A 26,489-nucleotide genomic window follows, 5' to 3' on the forward strand; every position below is an offset into this window, starting at 1 on the left:
TTTTCAGTGTAGAAAATTTATTTCTTGAGCAATATACAATATTTTAAGTAATGAATCATCAAAAAGGCACCTTTTGGTATGTATGATAAAAGAAGGAATATAAATATAAAATACTGTTGTAGTTGTTTAAGGCAATAAACGTTATTATTGTTTAAAACCCCTTCTATGATTATTACTTTATGATGGATGTTTACTCTTATTATCCAAGAATAACCGACAACCAAGCAGAGATGACTCAGACCCAGTGAATTTGTCGCGAGAATAACATTAACCAGAAACAACATTTCTGGTGAAGGTTATAATGACAAGCCAGTTTGGAGAACTTGCTAAACAAAATCTGAACGTATTCTAGAACTATTTTACGAGTAATTTAGCAGTATAGGCTACCGCCAGCGTTCTCCAACAGATGGATTTTGACAAAACTGGCAATCTTTTCGGGAACTGCCAGTCGCTTGATGTCCTTCTCGAACTGATCTTGAGTACCGACTCCCGCTATGTAGCCGTTGAGCTTAGCGGCTACTTCGGAGGTCTGCAGAAGCTCGGGGGTCAGGTTCAGCTCCTCCACTATCCAGCCGTGCTTCTGCAAGCGGTACTTCTGGTGGTAGCTGTCAAATAAAAAGTAAAAGATCAGAAAATGCTGTTTAAAAATCACTTGTGAAAGTAGGGTTTATGTCATGCGAACAAACCCGTTGCGAACATGCGAACATGCGAACATGCGAACAAACCCGAGGATGTTAAGAGAATTAAGTAAACACAGGAGACGCACTAACTATTAGTTGTAATATTACCACGGCATATAAAACAATCGGCAGGCTAAAGCTTATTGTTTCATATAGACGCGAATCGCGAATTGCGATTTTGCGAAACTGCTCTCATTGGTCCAATTTTAATGATCATGCAGCGCTGTCAGAAATTTTAAGATTTTGGCGATTCGCAAGATTTAAAATTTGGGGGCGGGAAAGTTAAAGTGTTTTCAACTTTTTGCGAATATTCGCGCGATTTTAAGGTTCGCGTTTGCGCAGAATGGTGTTGTGATCCGGTTATCGATTATTTTGACGACGCTGCCACAAAGTACCAAAGTACAAAGTAACTGAAAGCATTTCTCCAGGTGAAATGGGTTCTCCTGTATATGTTTTTGATATAATATGGTGACAATTTTTCAACCAAGTTATCAAACTCCTGTACAGACAATCTGTGAAAATTCCTAAATTTTTTCTCATCTTTTGTCCTCATTTCTTGAATTAAATTGCGATAAGCACCTTGTTGCTTACGAAATTTAAATATTTCACATGTCCCAAATGACCTATAAACCCGTTCTATCCTACGTTTTAACAATAAGTAAATGGCAATTTTGCACCTTCTTTTCCAATCCCACAATCGTAATAAATATTCATAATCATTAAACAAATTTAAACTCATATTGTATGCTATAAAATATAAAATAAAGATCGTAAACACGAATAAAAACAAATTAAGTTATCTCAGGTTATGATTTTTTTTAGTAACTTTCAGTGGAGCAAAAATGAAATGTCCCTAAAAATTCGCAACTGTATGAAATAGGTCCAAATTTTGCGAATATTTTTTGGCGAATCGCTTTTCGCAATTCGCGATTCGCGTCTATATGAAACAAGCTTAACTCTGCCTAGATCCCATTGTTTAAAATTTCTTTAAAATTTGACCTTGACGACGCCATTCGGGGTTCCAAGTCAGGGCAGGATTAAAACGTATCAAAAATAATTCCCAGAAAATAAACTATTGATAGACAGGATCGTATTAAAGAAAATAAGATATGTCCTGTTATCAGGGTTCGGAAAACTACATGTTACTTTTAAAAACTACATAAACTACATTACATGTAGTTAAAATGTAGTTTATGTAACCTATGTATGTAACTTTCAAATATCAAAGGTTTGAGGTGAGGTTATAATAAGTTGAAGCTTTAAAAACACATAATGTATTTAAGAAAACAGAAGAAATATGGCTTTAAATACATATTTATTTACATCATATTATCTCTATTACACCTCATACAAAGGAAAATTATTCATAATATCAATAGATAGTTTATTAACCTACTTTTCATGTAGTTAATGAACGGGAAAAGACGTAGTTTTTGAAGAAAAACTACACGTAGTTAATCAGGTAAATTACGTCTTAATTAACTACTTCCGAACCCTGCCTGTTATGCTCGTATTTGGATTATTCAGTAAATAATATTCTCAACTCGTTTTTATACTTCTGAAAAAAATACTTGGTTTTGGTTAAGCCTATAAAATGTAAAACTTCATTGTATTAGGTCTTAGTGTTTTAAACTGACTGTTTACGTTATTAAACCCTTTAATATGTTTAATCTACGATCCGGTAAATAAGAAATCTATTAGCCGTTTGGATCTTAGCCAGCAATCTTTTATAAATTTCCGAAAGAAACTGAAAGGTATGTTTGTCTTATTGTAATAATTAAAATATCTCTAAAATATATCTGTTAATTAAGAGCTCAATTTTTCTAAAAAAAACTATATTATACTACGATTTTAGTATGAAGAAAAGTCAATTTTCCTTAAAGTACGAAAAAAAAATAATTATGATAATGTTTAGACATATGTTTTGATTTTTTTGTGACTTTTTTGCTTTAACGCTCAATAATTGATTACTTACAATAATTTTAAATTGCTATAGAGTGTTGTGTAAAGTTAGGGTATTAACTTGTTATAGTATATTAAAATATAAAGGCCTGTCCTACATAAAAATGCTTGTCTATACAAATATATTTGTATAGACAAGCATATATTTGTAGAGAAATTCTTAAATATATGTAGTAAATCAAGTGAATGGATCTGTCCGCAAAAGTTGAAAGATCAGAGTTACCGAATATGTGGCGCTCATTTCAGTACGCGAATAAGGGCAAAAGAAAACTTTAAAGGAAGGGAATCGCGCATTAACGGGTTAACCGTGCATACTTCTCCAAAAGTGAAAATGAAGAAATCAATTAAACATTTGACTGTACAGAATAGACACTTAAAATTAAAAACACACAACTAACAAAAACATGCCAGGAGTTATAAACAAGAATTAAAGAAATACCCAATAAAATATCTATTAAACAATATAAAGAGGCTACGTACAAATTATGCCCATCAATGGACGTAGCAAATTTTATTAATATTTAAATTTCACAAATTAACAAATCAGCTAAAGGAGGAAGAGTTACCGATGAATTTAAATATAAATATCTGGCGAAGTACTTTTCCGGGCCGCAATTATACAAGACGCTTTTGATAAATCTATTTTGCCTTCCATGTCTAGAGACACTAAGAAAATTAATATATAGCATCGATATCAAACCTGGCTTAGAAAAGGCTAGTGCATTTGAGACACTAAAAAAAAGTTGAAAATAATAAATAAGTAAATTAATAAAACTACACAAACAAAATACATCCAAATCACTCAAGAAAACAACAAAATAAATTAAGCCGCACGCTACTGACTCAAAGCTGCCGTAACTGTCCGTTTTCGATGACAAAACTACGACTCACTACGACACTGGTTAATTTCTGTTGTTGGAACCCCAAATGGTGGCGTGCGCAAGGATATGCGCGTAGCGTTCCCGCCAAAACGAGTGGGACTGCCATGCCGGTTGTTTATAATATGCCGTGATATTATAATATAAAAGAATATAAGAAACTTTTAGGGTAGGTAAAAACGTTACGTCTAGAAAGTAAGGGTAAAACGGAGGATCGTATACAGAACTGATATCGCCAATTCTTAAAAAATCTGCCTTTTTCACTGACAGGAAAACCATAAGATAACACGTTATGTGTAGACGGAGCTTAAGATGTACTTACTCTTCCGCTGGATAAAATGGACCGGCAGGAGCCAGTTCCGTAAGCAACTTCTCATTCCTTTTTCCAGCTTCAATTTTAATCTCCTTTTCCGCGATTCTTTTCTGGTCCTCGTCGTGATACAGTATGAGCGACATATACTAGAACAAACAGAAAAACAAATATCAGTAAAACGGTCACAATTGACTCGGAGTTTTCTTTGACCTGACATACAGGGTGTCATTGAAGTGGTGTAAAAAATCGGGGGGTGATAGTACTCCCAAAAATTGAAAAAAAGTTCCTATAAGTATAGGGCGGAAAATGCATATTAAGGGAGTTAGGGGTACAGAAAGGGTGAATTAAAAACGGTTGTTTTGAAATTGTAGGCTTAAAAAATGAGATACGACTTCGAACAAAAATCCTCTGCCATAAATTTTGACCCTAAATCAAATGGTGATACTGAAAAATTATTTGGAAAAGCGGAAAGGGTAGTTTTTGCAATGGTAGGGGGTTGTTTCGTGAATAACTTTTTTGAGGTTATTTTTTTTGCAACGTGGATTCATTTTTTGAAAACTACATATTTTTTCCTACAAAAAAGGTACTCTTTTGTTGCACATGCCCAGAGCGATGGTTTTCGAGAAAATTGAAAGCAAACAGATTGCTCTGATGGGTTGCTAACTGGTTAATCAACATAAACTTAAGAAAGTTATGGCGGTTCAAAAGTAACCAAGTAGTCATTAAATAATTAATTGGAAAATCAAAATTTCATGATTTTTAAAAGATCTTATTGCTTTAAAAACGAAATAAACTTTTTGGGTTTTAAAAAAAATTGGTTTGCTCAGCGCCCATTAATACTGAAGAGCGACTACGGCAACGCATTATTGATTGGATATTGATGATACAATGCAACGCATTGGATATTCCACAAGGTACCTACGAAGATCGTGGAGAAGAAGATCAGATGTCTACATTGAAATGAATGGTGGTCACTTTGAACATTTACTATGAATGAATTAAGGAATGCATTATTTTAATACTATTAATATGGATTATTTCGTTTTTTAGAGCAATAAGACGTTTTAAAAATCATGAAATTTTGATTTTTCAATTAATTATTTGATAACTACTTGGTTACTTTTGAACCGCCATAACTTTCATAAGTTTATGTTGATTAACCAGTTAGCAACCCAGAGCAAACTTTTTGTCTTTAATTTTCTCGAAAACCATCGCTCTGGGCGATGTGCAACAAGAGTATCTTTTTTGTAGGAAAAAGTGTGTAGTTTTCAAAAAATGAACGCACGTTGCAAAAAAAATAACCTCAAAAAAGTTATTCACGAAAAAAACCCTACCCTTGCAAAAACTACCATTTCCGCTTTTCCAAATAATTTTTCAGTATCACCATTTGATTTAGGGTCAAAATTTATGGCAGATGATTTTTTTTCGAAATTTTATCTCGTTTTTTAAGCCTACAATTTTAAAACAACCGTTTTTTTTAATTCACCCTTTCAGTGCCCCTAACTCCCTTAATATGCATTTTCCGCCCTATACTTATAGGAACTTTTTTTACTATTTTTAGGAGTACTATTACCCCCCGATTTTTTTTAAACCATTTGAATAACACCCTGTATACTAGTACGGGCGACTTTGGAACAGATCACCAAGTTACGCAATCGGAGGCGCGATTTTTAAATTCATTGTTGCCCACCATGAACATATATTATTCGGCACCGGGCTGACTAACTGGAATTTAAATTTCCCGCTGGAAATTCAGGTGATAGCTCTGCTGTAAAAAATGTCAAATTTCCTGACATTGTCATTCGTTTTGACACTTTAGTTTTGTATTACTAGTTTTTGGTTTAGATTAAATTGTGTTGTGATACTTTAAGCTTAAAAATTGTTACTAGCAGATCTTGCAGTCGAACATTGTTCTTTTTAGAACCTCTTTTAGTGCGAAGTGGTACAAGATACCATAATAGCCAATGCAAAAACTCATCACCTTCTTAGAATATTTTGAACGGAAATGCGGTAGTAATGGCTCTTTACGTCCCTTAAGTGCTGTTAAGGAGGTGAGTTTTGTTGACGTAAATATAATAACTGTTTATATATTTATAATTAATTCATATTTATTGTTTCCTCAAATATTTTGATTAAAAGAAAATATGTAAAAGTGGGCAACGCTGTGCCGGTCAAGATTAATCACGTGACTAAAAGTTTAATTGGTATGGACTATAGGTAGATAATAGGAGATATATGACTACTAAAATCAACATACCTGTCTCTTGATTACGGTAGTCAAACCATATTCATGATTATTCCAGAATAATTGAAGAAGATCGTGATATGTGATCACTTTGGGGTCATAGTCTATTTCTATCACTTCGGTATGATCACCCCTAGAACAAAAAAAATTATATAAATTATAGAGATAAATATATAATATGATACCTAATAATAAATAGTACTAATAAGGTTTTTTTATTCAAAAAATCATGCTACATAAGTACAACCTAGTTATCTTGTGAAGCTGTGTAAATACGGTTGCATTAAAAACTATGTATATTTTTTGTTACTAGAGTTTTCGCGATATTTTGAGTAATTATATAGATAGATACTAAATAAATAATTATTCTGTGGATGCGATTTTTTCCGATGATATATTGTTACAGTATTATTTAATTTAATTAATAAAACATACAAGTACTATAATCTTAGATAATGTTTTACTTTTCAGCCTCCAAGTTCTCCTTCATATAAATTAGGTATGCTTATTATTAAAACTTATGCTAATAAAATAATGAAATTTTACCAACCAATATTTGGAGAAAAATAACTAGGGTAATACATTTTTAAATACATTAAGAAACGTACGATTTTTATCAGATAAATAAATATTGGTTTATTTTAGCTCGTGTCAAATTTGTGTGATGCAGAACATTTCTTTTTACTTCCCATGAATTTTAAATGAAAAAAACTTCTTTTATAAGCCATACTGTTATAATATGATATATCAAAAATATCTATATTTTTATTTTAAAATACCTATATCGGTTTGTATGTTGAAATATCGATACTGGCTTAAACAATCACATCCCTAACACAAGCTTATTTGGATAAGTAATACAAATTTTAAGAATATAAAACCTTTTCTTTTGATGTTCGTCGCTGTGTACTGATTGATTTTTGATAATTTTAAGAAAGCTGGATTATGATGTTCCCAAAATTTATCAGACGACGCACGCCCTCCGTCTATGACCCTACGCACCCCTACGTATTAAAATATTTAAAATACAGGGTGAGTCTTAAATAAGTGCAAATATTTTCAGGGGTGATATATTTCGACCCCAGGAACACGCCTATAAAGTTTATTTCGCAAAAAATGATGTTGAAAATCGTGAATTTTCTTTTAAATTTCCCTGTATATTTTTCGAAAACTTTTTAGAACTGCCTGTTCACCGCAAATTTTCACAGGGTATAATACCGTATGATCGAATAAAAACGGCGTCAACGATGGGTATGAAATGAAGATCGCTGTCATTTTATATGTAAAATTATATGGGAAATGTCATCGATCATCATTTCGTAACCAACTGGACGCCGTCTTTTTTCGATCATACGGTATAATTTCTTAATCTCTGATATTACCATAGTTACGGCTTTACTCTTTGGTTACGGCACTAAAAAGGACGCAATTACAGAAAAAAGCCGGCGGCTCTCAAAATTTTTTCAAAACAAAATCATTTTTTTTAATTTTCAAACTTAAATAACTCGGTTATTTTGGACTTATCTGAAAAATGGTAAAGAGAAAATATGTTTCTTTTATCGAGATCTACCTGCCCTGAAAATATTTGTACTTATTTAAGACTCACCCTGTATAAGTGAAGAGTTGGTTTGGCAAAAATTGATTTAAAGGAGCTACCTCTAAAAACATTACAGACAGACTCAAACATTACAGGTGAGGCACAAAAACTTTTTTTTACTCCGAATCGAACATGCTCTTTTTTTCAAATGTCACAATTAAAAGTAATACCTTGTAAGTAATTATATATCTATAGAGAAATTATGGTTACGGTAGTTGTATTTGACACTTTATGTCAGTTTAATAATATATTTTCGTACTTTTGTACTTAAGGTGGCTACACACACTACTGCAAGCTTGACAAGCATGCATAAACAATTTTTTTGTACAAGCATGCATAATTTACAAGCATTTTTAATTTAATTATTCCGCGAAAAAGAAGAAGGAATCCTGAAGGCATTTATCTTTTTAATAACGGCATCTTTATCGGCTTGGCTGTCAATTAATCTATACTTATTAAGTATAGATTAATTGACATTTTGTATGCTGCATCCATCTTCACACTATCATGATATTCTCGTGAATTAATTCGCCAAAGACACGGCTGATATTCGTATGCCCGAATAAAATCTTTCAATAATCCTCGATTGCTCCTTTTCAGTTCGCTAGACATGATGGCGACGCGACGTACATGTCATTTACGATCACGGACTGAACTAATTATTTGTACAAGCTGTATACATATTGGTAAACACGTAGCGTTTCGCTTCCGCAAGCATGGCTTGTCCAAGCTTGCATGATTCAAATTCAATCAATCATCAAGCGGCTTGCACAATTAAAATGCTTGCGCAAATTTTCCCTACAGACGCTACAGTCTGCTTGTACAAAAACATTGTTCATGCGTGCTTGTCAAGCTTGCAGTAGTGTGTGTAGCCACCTTTAGACGTAAAAGTGCTTCACTTTTATGCCTAGGCGTTAAATGACGTTTTTATATTGTCAATCACGTCGCAAAAATTAATATCTTTGTGACGTTTGAAAAAATAGCTTTCTCGAAAAAAGTAGTGGCGTACCATTTATTTTAATAAATAATCCAGGGGGTGTGCGTACGCACGCCACTGGTTCAAGTAGGAAAACAACAGTTAATGGAAATGAAACCCCTTTATACCCGCAAAATATATTCCAGAATTGAAAAAAATATCTAAAGTAGGTAGTTTCCGACTTATTACGAGAAAAAAAATCACCCTGTATATAATTTGTGAATATTTGCGTGAACCGTTTTTGAATCATATATTTTGGTTTAAATAAATGCGACCAATAACGCACAAAAAGCGTAGTGTGCCTTGGAGACGAAAGAAATAACACACTTACTTCCTCATGCAGGTATCGCTCTAAATACATTTGAAAACCCTGTACAACTAAATATCGAAATTAATACTAAGTTATTCTAATTTCATGCACATCTCAAGTACCCAATGCCACCAAAGACCCACTACATTACAGGTAAAATACCAGAAATACCTCGGGTTTTCAGTGGGAGGTTTAGCAGCAGCACCGTCTTCACTTGAAGCACTATCGCTAAAAGCAACAGAATAAACCACATAAAAACAAAATTATTTGTAAAAGCTTATAAAAATGTGCATAAAATTTATATACATAATGTGTTGCATGACAGGAACATAATTAAAATTAACTGGAATAACTGCTTAACTGGAATGGCAACCCAATTTTTACAGCTTTATACCTAATAATATAATAAATCAATAAAAATGCCAAACATATTTAAAATTTAAAGGAGTTAGGTATCAGTTAAATCTGACATTAAAAACATATATCACGCAAAATATTTTTTTTGTCTTTCCCGCTTCATTTAGAAAATCGAAAATCGAAATTAGTGGAATAAATTAGCGGTTTCAATTAACGTAGAAGTTGCTTCCTCTAATAGCAATGTTAGCATTCAAAATGTCAAAATTAGTGGTAATAATTTTCAATTAACTTTCACTTTTTAAAGCTTCATTCAGAACATCCAAATTAGTGGAATACATTAGCGGTTACAGCTAACGTCGAAGTTGGTTTCTCTAATATCAATATAAGCATTCAGAATGTCAAAATTAGTGGCAGTTAATTCCAATTAGTTTTAACTTTTTAAAGCTTCATTCATAACATCAAAATTAGCGGAATAAATTAGCGGTTTCAATTAACCCAGAAGATGGTTTCTTTAATATCAATGTAAGCATTTAGAATAACAAAATTAGTGGTAGTAACTCAGCTGTAACTTTTTAAAGCTTCATTCAGAACATCAAAATTAGCGGAATAAATTAGCGGTTTCAATTAACCTAGAAGTTGGTTTCTCTAATATCAATGTCAGCATTCAGAACGTCAAAATTAGTGGTAGTAACTTAGCTGTTACTTTTTAAAGCTTCATTCGGAACATCGAAATTAGTGGAATAAATTAGTGGTTTCGATTATACTTTATTTTTGAGAGTTCGCGATCAATCTATATAATATCCTAGTATTATAATTAGCTAATTAACTTTTTCTACTAATTGAAAATTACCACCACTAATTTTGACATTCTGAATGCTTATATTGAAATTAGAGGAACCAACCACTAATTTACAGGTTCTGAATGAAGCTTTAATGATCCAAAATATAATTTTTGTCTTAACCTTTAAGCCTCATTTTCAGAACCTCAAAATTGGTGAAATAAATTAGTGGTTTCAATTATACTTTATTCTTAAGAGTTTGCGATCATTCTATAGAATAACCTAGTATTAAAATTAGCTAATTAACTTTTACTACTAATTGAAAATTATCACCACTAATTTTAACATTCTGAATGCTTACATTGAAATTAGAGAAACCAACCACTAATTGCAGGTTGTGAATGAAGCTTTAATGACCCAAAATATAATTTTTGTCTTAACCTTTAAGCCTCATTTTCAGAACCCCAAAATTGGTGAAATAAATTAGTGGTTTCAATTAACGTAGATGTTTGTTCCTCTAATATCAATGTAAAATCTAAGCATTCAGAACGTGAAAATTAGTGGTAGTTATTTTCAAGTAGGGGAAAAGTTAACAAATTTGTAATTTTTTTCATTAATTATACTACTTCAAAATATGCGAGTTGTGTCATTTTGGCCTCTGATTATCATCCGTCTAGAGAAATTGTGGCAATATTGTGGATAGAAGTAAAAAGTATAAAAAGTTTATTGTTCTAAAAGTTAATTTTTCTATGGAAACTGATTGTATTTTTTAGAAATTATGAATGATCGTAAACTGATAAGTATAAAGTAGAATTAAAACCACTAATTTATGCCCCTAATTTCGAGGTTTTGAATGATTGAGCCATTTCCGTAAAAATATAGTTTTTTGCAGCAAAAATGCATTTTCTACACTAAATTATGTATTAGGGTGAGCCAAAAATTAACCTATCGAATTTATGGATTAAAATGAACCTAATAACCGGGAAAAAGATATTCCCGGAATAAGTTCACTATACACACGTGTCACAATAGACACTAAAACTGCATATTTTTTTTATTTTTTTTTCACTTTTCAAAGCTTTCAAATATACGAATTATTGAATTGAAAAAAATTACTCTCAGATAGATTTTTTACGATTTTATACTCTACAAAAATCCGTGATGTAAAATTTTTTATCGTAAACCGTTTCAAACTTATGGTACTTTTAATGGAAAAATATTTTTTACGTGTTATTTAAAAGGAAAACTGCTGGTTCACCGACACCTTTTAAAATTGAGCTAAAAATCCTGCCTTCCGGGGATATTTTTTTCTCGGTTAGGTTCATTTTAACCCATAAATTCTATAGGCTAGTTTTTTTGGCTCACCCTATTATATATACTGACTTTTTGCACGTTCATAGGAAAGTAAAAATTAGTTGTAAAAAATTGGTGAGTGATACAAAATAGTGATACAATTTTGTTTCTCATACTTTACCAGTTGAAGCCTGACGTATCCGCCACGACATCGCGCGACATCAGGAAAAAAATTCTTTTTATTTTTTTTTAATTAAATGAAAAACAAAAAATCCGGCGACGACAGTTTTTAAAAGAGCCAATTAGCTATCTTTTAGTAAAAAAGCAACTTTCTAGAGCAAGTCTTTACTTCAGTAGAGACGACATAGATAAACATTAGCATTTTATATATGTAGATTCTTTAATAATTTCTTAACATATTATTAAATATAAAGATGCTTTAAAAATAAATTCCGCCAAAAAATACTTCTTTAAATCTACTTTTATAACACAGAATTTAAAATTCCATCAAAAATCGTAAAAAATAGGACACCCAAATTTCAAAAACTACAATCAGGTCATAAATTAACTTTAAATAAATCTTTTCATTCAAAAAATATTTTATGGAAACAAAATTCTATATTCATAATCTCGCAATATCAAATTTATTTTTTAGTGTTTCTTAACTACCGTATGATCGAAAAAAAACGGCGTCCAGTTGGCTGGGAAATGAACATCGATGACATTTCTCATATAAATTTACATATAAAATGACAGCGATCTTCATTCCATAGCCATCGCTGACGCCGTTTTTTCTCGATCATACGGTATAAAACTTCACAATTCCATAGCTTGCTTAATTCATTTTTTTCGATCATAATATTCTTACACTTAAAAATTTATTAAAAAAATAAGCTGCTAAAAATTAAGTAAAAACTTACATGCTTTTGTAGACAGGGTTGGGAGTAGTTCCTCCAGAGTACCCTACCCTGGTACGTAGGACTCCAGGTTGAGATCCGAAGAGAGCATCGTTTGCCCAAAAGCACCCCATACCAAAAGTGGCTTTTTTGAAAGGTACTTCTTGTTCCAGACTTGGCATTTTGACTTTGGTATCTGTAAAAAGAAAAATTATTTCAACCTTTAAAATATTTTTAAGCATTAGCGCTGAAAAATGAACCTATATACCTTAAAAAATCGCGAAAAACAAGATTAAAACGACTGTGTTGGGTAAAGTTAACCGACTGCAGAGACAGGCAGTGGTGAGAGACGTGTTGCATAGACTGAAGCCGAGATGAGATAGAGATGGTACCGATCATTCGCTCCTTATATATAATAGTCGAACAAATTTCACCGCCACAGTATACCCAGTGTGCAAGATTAAATCTTGGTCATTTAACAATTTAATTACTATTAAGAGCGATTAAAACACACTTCTAAATAAATATTTAGAAATAATTATAATAAAATCTTATATATAGTTATATTTAAATGTATTTTAGTGCATGCTCTTATAAGCTGTTTAATAGTTTTATTAGATATAGTAAACTTTATCTTTATTATAATATTTGGGTTAACAAGGATAATCTCGAGTTTAAAACTATAACAAAGTTCTAGGATATGATCAAATAAAAATGATGGGGTTGTCTTGATCGCCAAAATTTCGTCGGTATTCCAGCTTGCGGATTTTTTTCGGAACATTGTTTAAAAAAAATTGGTAAAGATGACAGATATTTTTAGATACCTGCGTTGCTTAGTTAAATATGCTGAGAGTTCCGTATAAAGACTATATTAATTTTTTATTACTTAATTACAAGTGTATAATAGTTTTCAGATTTTTTCCTATAGGCTTGGTGCATTCTCCGCCGGTGCTGCCACCATCGGAGAATATCGTAAACAACCAGTATATACAAATACACGGGTTTAAATAGCGAATATACGAAAAATTCATTATTTAATTATTCTAAAAGTGTTAGGAAGTATAATTTGTGAAAATTCTAAAAATAAAAATAAGAAAGTAAATATTTTCTAACTTGCATTATAATTTATTATTCCAGTTAAAAAAAATAGATGAGTTCAACTACGGTAGTTTTACGCACCGGTTTTGCTAGTGGAGACTATAACTTGAGCTATTTCGGCTGCAACGAAATTTTTTGGAGGTACATAATTCAGAAGAAGTTTAAAAATCAGAATGTAGCAAACAATGATACGACCAATAATGCTGTATATGCATGACGTGGACGTTCAATGCAACGAAAAGTTCGAGGCTAGAGATTTGGGAAGAAAAATACTGAGGAAGATTTTTGGAGGAAAGAAGATAGACAACATATGGACCAGAAGAACAAATGAAGAATTAAAGCAACTATATCGGGCACTGAGTATAACGGGTGTAACAAGAGCGACTAAGATGGCTGGGACACATTGAAAGAATGGCTGAAGCAGGAATTCCTAGTATGATAATGAAACGTGAAATAGATGAAAAGGAGGGGTAGACCGAGAATCGGATGGAAAAAGAATGTAGAAGAGGACTTGAGAAGGATAAGAGTGGATGGGTGGAGAATAAAGGCGAAAGACAGAAACAAATGGAGAAAGATAATCAAGCCATGAGCATTTTAGGCTTTTAGAGCTATTATATATATATATATATATATATATATATATATATATATATATATATATATATATATATATATATATATATATATATATATATATATATATATATATATATATATATATTATATATATATATATATATATATATATATAATATATATATATAATATATATATATATATATATATATATATATATATATATATATATATATATATATATATATATATATATATATATATATATATATATATATATATATATATACATAATTCAAATTTTAGAAGGTATTCATAAAAAAATTAAGCACTAATTGATTAAAAAAAGAGCACACTATTAATATTGCAAATTATATTTTATCCTCTCATAGTATAAAGGCGCATTCTGAAGACTCGTCTACTTGACAAGTATTTTTTATTGGCATACAGGGTCTGGCGAAAATGCGGCGTAGTTCCTGTAATAAATAACTTAGAAATTCTGTATAGATGCCCCCGTCGCACCATGTGTACCCTGTATAACAATTACAAACGTTTGTCCAGTACACGAGTCGCGAGAATGCGTCATAATATGTCAATTTAATTTTTTGATTATGTAATGAGCACTTTATTTACTCACTTGTTTCGTCGAACTGCTTGAATTCATTTTTGCTTCTGATCAAATCGGTTTGATAATCTCTGAAGCTATGAAATGTTGATTAGGGGGAGTTGAATATTCGGGAAAGTTTGGTTTAGTTATTGAATGTTCGAGAATTTTTTCACTTAATTTTTACTACCCGAAACGATTTAATAGTCTCAATAACTGATGCACTAGCAAAAAACTAAAATACTTAAATATTATGACAAAACCACGATTTCAATATTATTTTAATGCGATCAACATGAACATAGCGAACATTTCTGATTTCTGCAGTAGAGAGCGCTGCGATCAGAATTTCTTGAAATCAACTAAAATGCATCAAGCCAAGTTTTCTGTACTTGTAGTTTGTAGTATAAGACGGTATTTACAGTTGTACAAATATAGGAAGAGACTTTGGGGATAGCACCGGTCGCGTGTTATTTTGTATTCTGGCATATGGTTGTGAATCTTAAAGCTCCTTTGCACAGATGTCTCTGTAGAAACTATTCTAGCCTTGCATTTGTACCTCTCCACGTTGACACATCTCCAATAAGTTTTCTCTTGTCGCCGAAAATGTATCTTATACACGTAGTTATTAAAAATCATCTTAGATGTAACCCCTTCATTGTAGAAAAAGGCAATACCTAGAATACCAGTAGAAACATAATTTCGAATCCAACCAGTAAAATGAAGTATATTTAATATAACAGCAGTATAATTTCTCCAGGCAAAAGTGCCATACGATCGAAAAAAATGACATCAGAGATTGCTTGGAAATGAAGATCGCAGTCATTTTACACCGACCGTTGACAAAGCTAACTGGATGCCGTTTTTTTCGATCATACGATATATACAGGGTGTCATTGAAATGGTGTAAAAAATCAGGGGGTGATAGTACTCCTAAAAATAGTAAAAAAAGTTCCTATAAGTATAGGGCGGAGAATGCATATTAAGGGAGTTAGGGGCACTGAAAGGGTGAATTTAAAAAACGGTTGTTTTGAAATTGCAGGCGTAAAAAACGAGATAAAATTTCGAAAAAAATCCTCTTTCATAAATTTTGACCCTAAATCAAATGGTGATACTGAAAAATTATTTGGAAAAGCGGAAAGGGTAGTTTTTGCAAGGGTAAGGGATTGTTTCGTGAATAACTTTTTTGAGGTTATTTTTTTGCAACGTGGGTTCGTTTTTTGAAAAACTACATACTTTTTTCTACAAAAAAGGTACTCTTGTTTCACATCGCCCAGAGCGATGGTTTTCGAGAAAATTGAAGGCAAAGAGTTTGCTCTGATGGGTTGCCAACTGGTTAATCAACATAAACTTATGAAAGTTATGGCGGTTCAAAAGTAACCAAGTAGTTATCAAATAATTAATTGAAAAATCAAAATTTCATGATTTTTAAAACATCTTATTGCTTTAAAAAACGAAATTAACTAAAAACGAGTACTATCACCCCCTGATTTTTTTACACCATTTCAATGACACCCTGTATATATCTAAAAAACTATAAAAATTAAAAAGAATACAATAATATTTAGATTATTATAGAAAAATGATGTTAAAATGTTCGCGCAGTGTATTAATCCATTGAAGCACTATTTTATAAATTTGTTGCATCAGAATTATCCAATAACGCATGCTGCATATTAGCCTTGTATATTATAGGTTCATTTATATTTAAATTTCAATTCAATAATTGCTTAAATTACTAATTATTCTTCTATCAAAATCAGACTATATTATGCTTGCTGGCAATATAAATAAAGATTTTTTTTCAATAATTATTATACTTTGAAAAAAAAATTTCTTTAATAAAAAAGTATTACTATAAAATTTTTATTCACCGAGTGGAATGACATTGCGTATTTTTTTCAATGAACAAATAAAATATTGTATGATTTGTCCTGATAGACTGTGTGATTACGAATTATTTTTATATTTAGGAACAATAGGGGGGCTGATTATAAGATAGCAGACGTCAAATTTAAATTGTTATAGACCTAGTCTATATTAAATTATTAATATCAGGCTTAATCTTTCTTTTTTGATAATTTATGACCCATTTAAGATATTTCTTTTTGACCTTTATTATTTTAATTCCTTTCACAGACATATTATTCAACGTGGCAACGTTGTTGTATGTATATTCCTGTGACTCCTGTCCAGTGTAGACCAGCGATGCCAACTCTGCCGATTTATCGGTAGGTTTAAAGTTTATATCGACAATCTGAATAATTTTCCGAAATATCCAGAATTACAAAATCTCCTAATGAGACAAAAAATAATTATGATATAAGAGAAAGTATTTTTGAGAGGGATTTTGTTACGATTTTACTATCAACTGCTATTATTAAAGAATTAGTTTCAACAATGATTAATTCCTGAGAAAACAGTATTTTATTTGCGCTTTATATCGTCGTTTAAAATTTATATTTCTTACAGCCTTTTAACGTTCTTTTTAACTTCCTATTTAAAATTTTGAATTTGGGTTATTTTTGGTGGCTTAGTACGTTTTTTATTTTTTTATCTAATTTATATTATTTGAAACATGATTTTTATCGTATTTGTTCTTTTTTCGTAGTTTTTCATAAAAAGTTTATGTAAATATAATCCTGGTATACAGGGTGTTAAAAAAATATTGTATCTAATGGCGCGCTCTGGTGGCATATTCTCACGACTCGTGTACTTGGCAAGTATTTTTTATTGGCATTCAGGGTCTGGCGAGAATGTGGCGGAGTTCCTATAATAAATAACTTGGACATTCTGTATAGATGCCCATCGCACCGTGTACAGCTATACAGGGTAGCGCCTCTCATACGCCGCGGAGGCTCCAAAAAGAACGACAGTTTGTATTAAAATGAAATTTTTTGAGCATATGTAGGTTAATTCAGAGCATTTTTTAAAAATATAGAGAGTTCTACAGAGTGTCACCAAAAAAAGTTACATATCAAAGTTGTGTTTTTTTTTGTAATAGAACAAACACCCTATATATTAATTGTTTTTCGGATTCTGTGAGAAAAATCAAGGTGAGTTTTATAAGGGAAGTATATGACTAAAATTTTTGACATATTTAACATTTTCAATAAATAAAGAACAATTTTTAAATTACAATAAAAGCTACCTAAATTGGAATTTACCCGGTATAGCCTAATATGTAGTTAAATTAACTATTGTACTTTAAATCAAATTAAAACTTGATTCAAAAAGTTATACAGGGTGAGACAAAATTAATATTGAACATTGGTCACCTTTAAAAGCATGTTACTCTTTTATTTTAAATGGAACACCTCGTATATTATTCCGAGATTTAATTGGAGAATTCATGTCTCTTCAAAATACTATTAAGGTTGCCTACCCCTCAAACAAAGATTTTCCTAGATATTTTCATTTACATGATTTGATCTGAGTAGATCTTTATTATTTGATAAAAATCTAGGTGGCTGTGATATGTATGTCTGACGTTACTTCAACATAACTCTCTAATTAGTCCAACTTTAACAACTAGTAATCATTTTGTGTCAGTTAAAACAAAAAAAAATGTCATAAATTTCCCGAAAATGCAAACTTATCCTACATCAGAAAGAATTGATATGATTCTATTAGTTGGTAAATGCAGTGTGCAGAATACTTAAATGCTCTTGTGATGAAAACTTTTTCTTTGATACTTTTATTATGAACTTATAACGTTATTACACAATTTTAAAAAATATATAAAAGCTTGTCGCGATATTTCTCTACATCGATAAACAAGTAAATTAACTAAAACCTGTGTCTGCCCTGTCTGATTTTATCTAGTCTCGGTTTTTTATGGGGATATTTTAGGGACAGAATCTACCAATTTTTTTCTTATTCTACCGACTTTTCAATATCGAAACTACCGACATTTAATTTTTGAAGTTGGCAACACTGTTGGAGACATAGGTAGTATATCCTCAATGGAAATAGCATAACAAATTATTGTTGTATTAATTTATTAATTAATACAACATTGATTTATAGTTGCTATTTTAGTAATAAGATAAATGTACGTGTTGAATAATATCAATAGATCAATAAATAATGTAATAAATTATCTTGTTTCACACGAAATACAATAGAATAAATCAGGATGTATCGGCAACATTGGACGAATAAAGCTCAATAACCTATATTAGCAAAAATAGCAAATGACAACACCAAAGTCAATCAAAAATTTTATAAACAAACTAAACCAGAAAATTATTTACCATTTTTAGTAAACCATAGATTCCAGGGAAGTTTAATCAAATAACTATCACTGAGGGCTTCAGGGCCATTATATCTCACATACACACCCAAAAACAGGCTTATAACTAACACTAATGCACTGAGAATTTTCCTACAAGTTATTGTCATGTTTTAAATTTGATAAACACTGTATTTTTTAAAACCGAAAACACTCTTTCATGATTTAAAAATCCGTAATAAAATTACAGCCTGTACCAAAGACTGCGGTGTAAACTATTCATCACATCACTGTTTGTTTGAGCTTTAGCTTTCTTTCTTAAAGAACCGACTACCTGTCATCGGAGTCCACGTATATCTTCCGTTTGAAAAGACTAAGTTTGGAAATTTGTCACTAAACACATGATTTTTTGCACGTAGATGTTCGAAGATTATATTCCTATTTTTACTGTTATTGCAATACCACAAAACTACATCTATTTTGAGTGAAAACATAAAAAAAATACCTATTATCAAATTATGATTTAATGGCTTTATATATTAATTTGGTGGGCGTTTTAATAGTTATTTTATTTCAGCCTTCAAAAATATATTAGATTAGAGTTTTTCACATAATATTTAAGTAACTGAATTCTGAACCTGAACTTCAAACTTACCAAACAAGTTTTTGAATTCAATAGACGGACAGGTTTTTGTACCTTCTCTGATGGATGCACTTTCAAAACGGACCACATTTTATTTTGGCCCAAGCACTAATTAAGGAATTTTGGGTAGGTTAAACAAGGTTGATACCGTACAAGTTTGAAGGCTGCTCTATCATAATTATCCAAATAATGTTAATTGATTTGAGAATTAGTTGGGGAACATTCCATAAAATAAAAGAATTATCAATGTTAACAGGAAATAATTTTTTTTATTTATTAGATTTTTTGTTACAGAGGGTGGAATTAATAGGTGCGAAAAAAATATTTGGGAATTGTTTTTAAAAATAAAGTAAATAGTATAAGTTAACAACAATACAAATATACAATATGATAAAAAAAACAGCGTCAGCGATGGCTACAAAATGAAGATCGCTGTCATTTTATATGTAAAATTATATGGGGAATATCATCAAGCGTCATTTCTAAGCCAACTGGACGCCGTTTTTTTTTTCGATCATACTTGATCAAGTGTGCCTTTGTTTGATGAGAGATTTACATTATACTTTTTTTCATATTCATTATCTACTAATACAGACACGAAATTTCAATTTTCTGATTTTTCTGATGAGATATGTTTTGGAAATAAAGCGATAATATTAATATTTTGAGCAGTGGCGGACACAGAGGGGGGCCCATGGGGCCCGTCCCCCCTAAAATGTATAAATTGTGTTAAATATTTGGCTTTTGGGTTAAAATTGGCGCCCTAAATAGCATATTCTACATTACTTTTTATTTGGGCCTCCCCTAAAATAAATTTCTCTATCCGCCCCTGATTTTGAGACACTCAATACAGGTGAGCCTTAAATATAAGTGCAAATATTTTTAGGGGTAATACATTTCGACCCCAGGAACACGCCCCTGAGGTTTTTTCGCGAAAAAAAAAAAAAAATTTCAGTTTTTGGAAATTTATAAAATTTTTAGTTAAAAACATAATTTCTTGAGAATATGTAATTACAACATATCTACCTGGTGCGTATCAAAAATGGCTCACCCTTATAACTTTTAATAATAATAACTTTTTTTATTTTTACAGATAAAAAATCGAGATTTGTTTTGTTAGTATATGACATAAATTATTAAGATTGATTGACGTATTCAGTTGTTTTCGGTCACTTCCTGTTTCACCGGAAATTACTACAACTTTTAATTTTTAAATGGCACCCTGGGTATTTTGTTAATTTAGTTGATTTATTGATTATTTGATAGAAAAAGACACATGAAGAATGACATATCATGTGTCAACTTTTAACATTTTCGAATATGGTTTAAAAATTGCAATATGCGATTCATAATGACAATTTGACTCGAAATACCAAGTCTGTGGTACCAAATATTATTCGTAAAAAATACTTTTTCCAAATATGCTAATGAGTCCCCTCGTTCCATTTGAAAAAATTGAGATATGATTAAAAATACAATTTGGGCATCTTTTAACCGACCAGGACATTAAACATTAGACGATCAAATCTATTTTTCCAGGGTTCCTTGATTAAAAATTAGTGATTTTAACACATGCAGTTATGGCACTCTACATGGTGGGTCTTGAATAAGTGCAAATATTTTCAGGGGTGGTATATTTCGACCCCAGGAACACGTCTATGAGGTTTTTTTCGCTAAAAAAAGATGTTGAAAATCGTGCATTTTCTTTTAAATTTCCCTGTATATTTTTCGAAAACTTTTTAGAAACACCGCAAATTTTCCCACGGTATAATTTCTTAATCTCTGATATTACCATAGTTGTTACGGCTTTTGTTACTCTATGGTTACGACAATAAAAGGAATGCAAATACAGAAAAAATCCGGCGGCTCTCAAAATTTTTTCAAAAAAAAAATCATTTTTTTTTTAATTTTCAAACTTAAATAACTCGGTTATTTTGGACTTATCTGAAAAATGGCAAAGAGAAAATATTTTTCTTTTATCGAGATCTACCAGCCCTGAAAATATTTGCACTTATTTAAGACTCACACTGTATAGATTGAAATTTAAAATACAATTTTGTTGACAAGTTGACATATTATCATATGTTATTCTATTTAGAGTGTTATTTTCTTAGTAACAAAATACAGTGTGTGCTATTTAAAAAATATCTTAAAATTTCTAGTCATTTCCGGTGAAACAGGAAGTAACAGAACAGAATTGAATACGTCAATCAATCTTAATTTGTGTCATATACCAAGATACGATTTTTTTTTTATTTGAAAAAATAAAAAAGTTATAGGGATGAGCCTCTTTTGGGACGTACCCGGTATAGGTAGTACATTAAACATATACAAGAAAGAAAACCCCAAAAAGATCCAGTAGTTCTCAAAATTTAATCTTTTCAAAAAATATTTTCTTTTCAAAGTTTCAAAGTAAAATAACTCGGTTATTTTAAACTTAGTTGAAAAACGATAAAGGGAAAATATGTTTCTTTTCTCGAGATCTACTAGTCCTGAAAATATTTGCACTTATTTAAGATTCACCCTGTAAACAGAAGTTACTTTGTAAGGGAAACGTTGCATTACAAAAATTTATATAACCCCCCACCTTTATTTTTTAATAAGCAGTCACCAAATTTACTGTTATAGAAAAAACTCTTATCAAAAAAAAAATTTTTAAAAAACATCTTAAAAGTTTTTTCACTTATAATTTACACCCTATATAAAACGACAAAAGAAACTTGATTTTATTGTGGTTTACAATACCCTGACTCTTTTATTTTATGTTGCATCAGTTTTTTCTGCAATTGATCCGTTTGTTGCAGTAGAATTGGATACTGCATGCTATATATAGATTACCAAATAAATAAATGTATGAGATTGATAAAGCAATAAAACGTTAGAAAAGCTGTGCTATATTCTATATTATACTTTTACGTGATGTATTTACTGTAAATTACGGGATTCTTGGGAATAAATTTAAGGAGTATTTAAACTTACATAAAATTTGTTATTTTCCGAACAATACTAACTGTTTAATATTTTCTTCTTGCACACTTTGAGTGCTTCTAGATGCTAAAGAACAACTCTAAATTTAAAAGCTTTCTTAAGTCTGCGTTTCTCTATAATGACACACAAGCTGGTTGAACTTGACCTCAATAATGTGATCTAGTTACCTAAATTAATTACAGTATTTTAAATAGACTATTATTTTTTTTTCTTTTGGTTTAAAGTTCTACTGCTTTATATTAATCTGCGTACTGCTTAATAAAAAAAACGTTTAAAAAAGTTTTGCGTAATATGTATGTTAATCTGAGATTAAGTTTGAATTAATTAATACAACAATGTTACAAAATGTTGTAAAATTCAGTCTGTAAAAATAGTTTATGTTAGTATAAACAAATAAAACATTATTGCTTTATATATAACTGCAAAAGATTTTTGCGCTGTATTATTGTTTTAATAATAAACGACATAAAAGATTATTTAAGTAACAAAAATATACAGGGAGTCAAAAAAACAATGTATCTAACTTCGGTGGGTGATACAACAGATAAAAATAAAACAAAAAGTTCTTATGAACATATGAGGAGCAGACTTCCAAAACGCATTTTGTCCAAAATTTCAAATATTGACTTTTAGATGGCGTCATATTCTATACTCCTATACGCATAATTTACCCGTTCTTGGCCTTTCTAAACGCGTTTTGTCTTGTCAAAACTTAATAGCAAAAAGTGCTTGGACATTCAAAACCTGTTTGTCCGTGCATTTCGAAGTAACATAACTTATTATGAATGTCCAGCGTTCTAGTCTAAAATCTACATATATGTATATATAAAATGCTAATGTTTATCTGTGTCGTCTCTACTGAAGTAACGATTTGCTCTAGAAAGTTGCTTTTTTTACTAAAAATTAGCTAATTGACTCTTCTAAAAACTGTCGTCACCGGATTTTTTGTTTTTCATTTAATTAAAAAAAAAATAAAAAGTATTTTGATGTCGTGGCGGATGCGCCAGGCTTCAACTAGTATTGTAATAAATTATTTTGTCGTTAGCATTTTTCAACTGAAAAGTATTGATTTAAAGTAGTTTTTGTTTAAGTACAAACCTAAAGTGTGTACCAGGATGTATTTCCGGAAAATATTTTAACTTCTATAGAGTGGCTCAAAAAAGTGTTAGTGGATCTGGATGATTTTTTTTAATTGAACACCCTGTATATTATTGCATTTTTGGCTTCCTTTCAGATCATCTATGCATAATCCTGAGAGACGAGTAAATTTATTTCGATAGTTTCAGAGATATTAAAAAATGAATCAAAAATATATATTTTTCAACGCTTCTTTAAAAAAAATTAAAAATACAGGAATAACTGTTCTGAAATCAAAACTATATTAGATATTTACTTCAGATGGTGTGTTTTTACTTTGCTATAAATATGGTAATCGTAAATCATACAGGATGCTGAATATTTTACGCCAAACTTTCAAAAACATAAAATAATTTTTCTTCGTTTTTTTTTTAAATGGAACACCTTGTATATTATTTTTTTATTAGATGGAGAATTAAAAAATGAACATTTTTTGTATTTAAAGTATTTCAAAATTTTTAATAGTTTTCCGGATACCACGCAGTATTATTTCATATGGCGCTTCCAATGGTAAAATACGAGAGAAAAATCATTAGGTGGCTTTGATGAAAATTTACTGTAGAAAATGCCATATGAAATACAAAACCGGGAATATCTGCGAAACCGTTAAAAAAAATTAAATACTCTAAATACAAAAAAATTTCATTTTTTAATTCTCCATCTATTGAAAAAATAATATACAGAGTGTTCCATTTAAAAAAAAACGGAGAAAAATTATTTTATATTTTAGAAACTTTGGCGTAGAATTTTGAACATCCTGTATGATTTACGATTTCCATATTTATCGCAAAGTAAGAACAGACCATCTAAAGTAAATATCTAATATAGTTTTGATTTCAGAGCAGTTCTTGTATTATTAATAATTTTTTTAAAAAAGGCTGAAAAATATATAATTTTTATTTATTTATTAATATCTCTGAAATTATCGAAATATATTTACTCATGTCTTAGGATTATGTAAAGTGATCTGAAAGGAAGCCAAAATGCAATAATATACAGGGTGTTCCATTTAAAAAAAATCATCCCGATCCACTCACACTTTTTTGACCCACCCCATAGAAGCTAAACTATTTTCCTGAAATACATCCTAGTACATAATTTAGGTTTGCACTTACACAAAATTTCCAAGTTTTTTTATTCTAGGAGCTAATACAGATGCCCGTCACACTAATACCCGACCCTGTATAAGGATGAAAGAAGTACCACAAGTAGTACGCTCTACCGGAAAGCACCCTTTCAGGTCTGTTAATTAATTTTTAACAATCGCCATTCGCTTTTGAATTAAAATGTTTGTCAGAGTACCAAATTTCAGGAAAAACGGTTTACCAATGTTCTTAAAAATACACAAAATAATATATTATTTTTATTTAACCTTTCCAGAGCTGTAATTTCTTCGGGAAGCATTTTAGGACTTATGTTCATAGGAACTTTTTGTTTTATTTTTATCTGTAGAATCACCCACCAAAGTTCGATACATAATTTTTTTGACACCCTGTATACAGGGTAGTCCGAACTGTATTCCGGGAACTTCGGCAGCATATTTTGCAGATAAAAATAAGTAAAAAAGTTCGTATAAATGTATGTCCTAAAATGCTTAGTTTCGGAGATACAGGGTGTAGAAGTTTAATTTTTATTTCGATTTGTTCCAAATAATTTCTGAAGCAACGTCAATATTTGGATGAAAATTGGTGTCTGGAATTTTATTGACATGAGAAATTTGATTTTGATGTCAATATGACTACTCTTTGTACGGGGCGCCACCTACATGTATTTAACTGTTTTGAACAGTCAATACATGTCATTATTAAAAATAAACATATGTTGAGTAGATAGTTATTTTACTAAAATGATAAATTTGGGAATTTTTAATTTGTAAATTAATAATAAATTTTTCTTCGCAAAAATGATGATAAAACAGTTTCTGTTGAACTTTTGATACAAAAACATTTAAAATTTATGATTTCAGTCTAATAACTATTTAGTCAACATGTTTAATTTCAATGATGACAGGTATATATTGATAATTTCGATTCCTAATATCTCGAAAACCATTATTCGTAGCGATTTTTACCAAGAGACTTTTTTACGTAAAAAACGTAGTAAATGAATATTTTTTTACTCTGTATGTAGTTTTATACAGGTACGGACGAAAAGTTATTGCTCTTCAAACCAGTTAAAAAATATGTAGGTGGCGCTCCCTACAAATAGGAGTCATATTGACATCAAAATCAAATTTCTCATGTCAAAAAACTTCCAGACACCAATTTTCATCCAATTAATACCGTTACTTCAAAAATTATTTGGAAAAAATCGAAATAAAAATGAAACTTCTACACCCTGTATCTCCGAAACTAAGCATTTTAGGACATTCATTTATACGAACTTTTTCACTTATTTTTATCTGTAGAATATGCTGCCGAAATTTCCGTAATACAGTTCGAACCACCCTGTATAACTGCAAAAGATTTTTGTGCTGAATTATTGTCAAATTATTGTTTTAATAATAAATGACATAAAACACACTATTTAAGTCATAAAAATGTATAACTGATACCTCAGGAATATTTCTCACCTGTTAATAAGATTAACACTTTACTATTCAGGCGGGTATAATAAACTTTAAACTATTGTGTTTCAACAGCGACTAAAAAAATTAGAGCGCGAAAGTTTTTGGCAAGACTTATGATATTGTTTGCCAAGCACATTACTCAGAATACCACACGTGTTACTTACCTAGACTAAAATTGCATATGTCTCGTATTACGTTAAGTTTCATTCATGCAGCCGTGTTTATTGTTGTTTAAAATAAGCTAAAAATTTAATTCAAGGAGAGATTTAAATAAATTAAATACGTATGTCCTGATTGTACAACCAGTGAAACAACAAACCGTTTTGAAGAATTGAAATATTATGCAACCAAACT

The 26,489-nt window shown here is 30.6% G+C and overlaps 1 protein-coding gene across 9 annotated transcripts; it reads right to left on the reverse strand.

The window, feature by feature from the left end:
* On the reverse strand, window positions 1-26,252 carry LOC115888367 (peptide methionine sulfoxide reductase). 9 transcript variants are annotated; one of them, XM_030908079.1, is made up of 6 exons: window positions 26,139-26,252; window positions 12,311-12,482; window positions 9,133-9,189; window positions 6,091-6,211; window positions 3,843-3,979; window positions 1-605 (listed from the first exon to the last, which is right to left on the reverse strand). In XM_030908079.1, the coding sequence occupies exons 2-6, from the start codon at window positions 12,466-12,468 to the stop codon at window positions 371-373; spliced, it is 708 nt and encodes a 235-aa protein (XP_030763939.1). In that variant the 5' UTR covers window positions 12,469-12,482; window positions 26,139-26,252; the 3' UTR covers window positions 1-370. The 9 variants fall into 9 exon arrangements, with proteins under 9 accessions (XP_030763939.1, XP_030763940.1, XP_030763938.1 ...); XM_030908080.1 differs by lacking the exon at window positions 26,139-26,252 and adding an exon at window positions 22,421-22,521; XM_030908078.1 differs by lacking the exon at window positions 26,139-26,252 and adding an exon at window positions 19,454-19,596.
* Between the last annotated feature and the right edge of the window lie 237 nt (window positions 26,253-26,489).

This window comes from Sitophilus oryzae, unplaced genomic scaffold (assembly GCF_002938485.1).
Source record: "Sitophilus oryzae breed Bouriz unplaced genomic scaffold, Soryzae_2.0 scaffold_734_pilon_pilon, whole genome shotgun sequence".
NCBI classification, from domain to species: Eukaryota; Metazoa; Arthropoda; class Insecta; order Coleoptera; family Curculionidae; genus Sitophilus; species Sitophilus oryzae.

Excerpts from the sequence above, each read along its gene's own strand:
- LOC115888367 (XM_030908075.1), bottom strand. The coding sequence starts at position 18,968 with ATGACAATAACTTGTAGGAAAATTCTCAGTGCATTAGTGTTAGTTATA. Across the intron at positions 12,483-18,820 it reads TCTATGGTTTACTAAAAATG|ATACCAAAGTCAAAATGCCA; the intron begins GTAAATAATTTT and ends TTCTTTTTACAG. Across the intron at positions 6,212-9,132 it reads CCTCCCACTGAAAACCCGAG|GGGTGATCATACCGAAGTGA; the intron begins GTATTTCTGGTA and ends TTTTTGTTCTAG.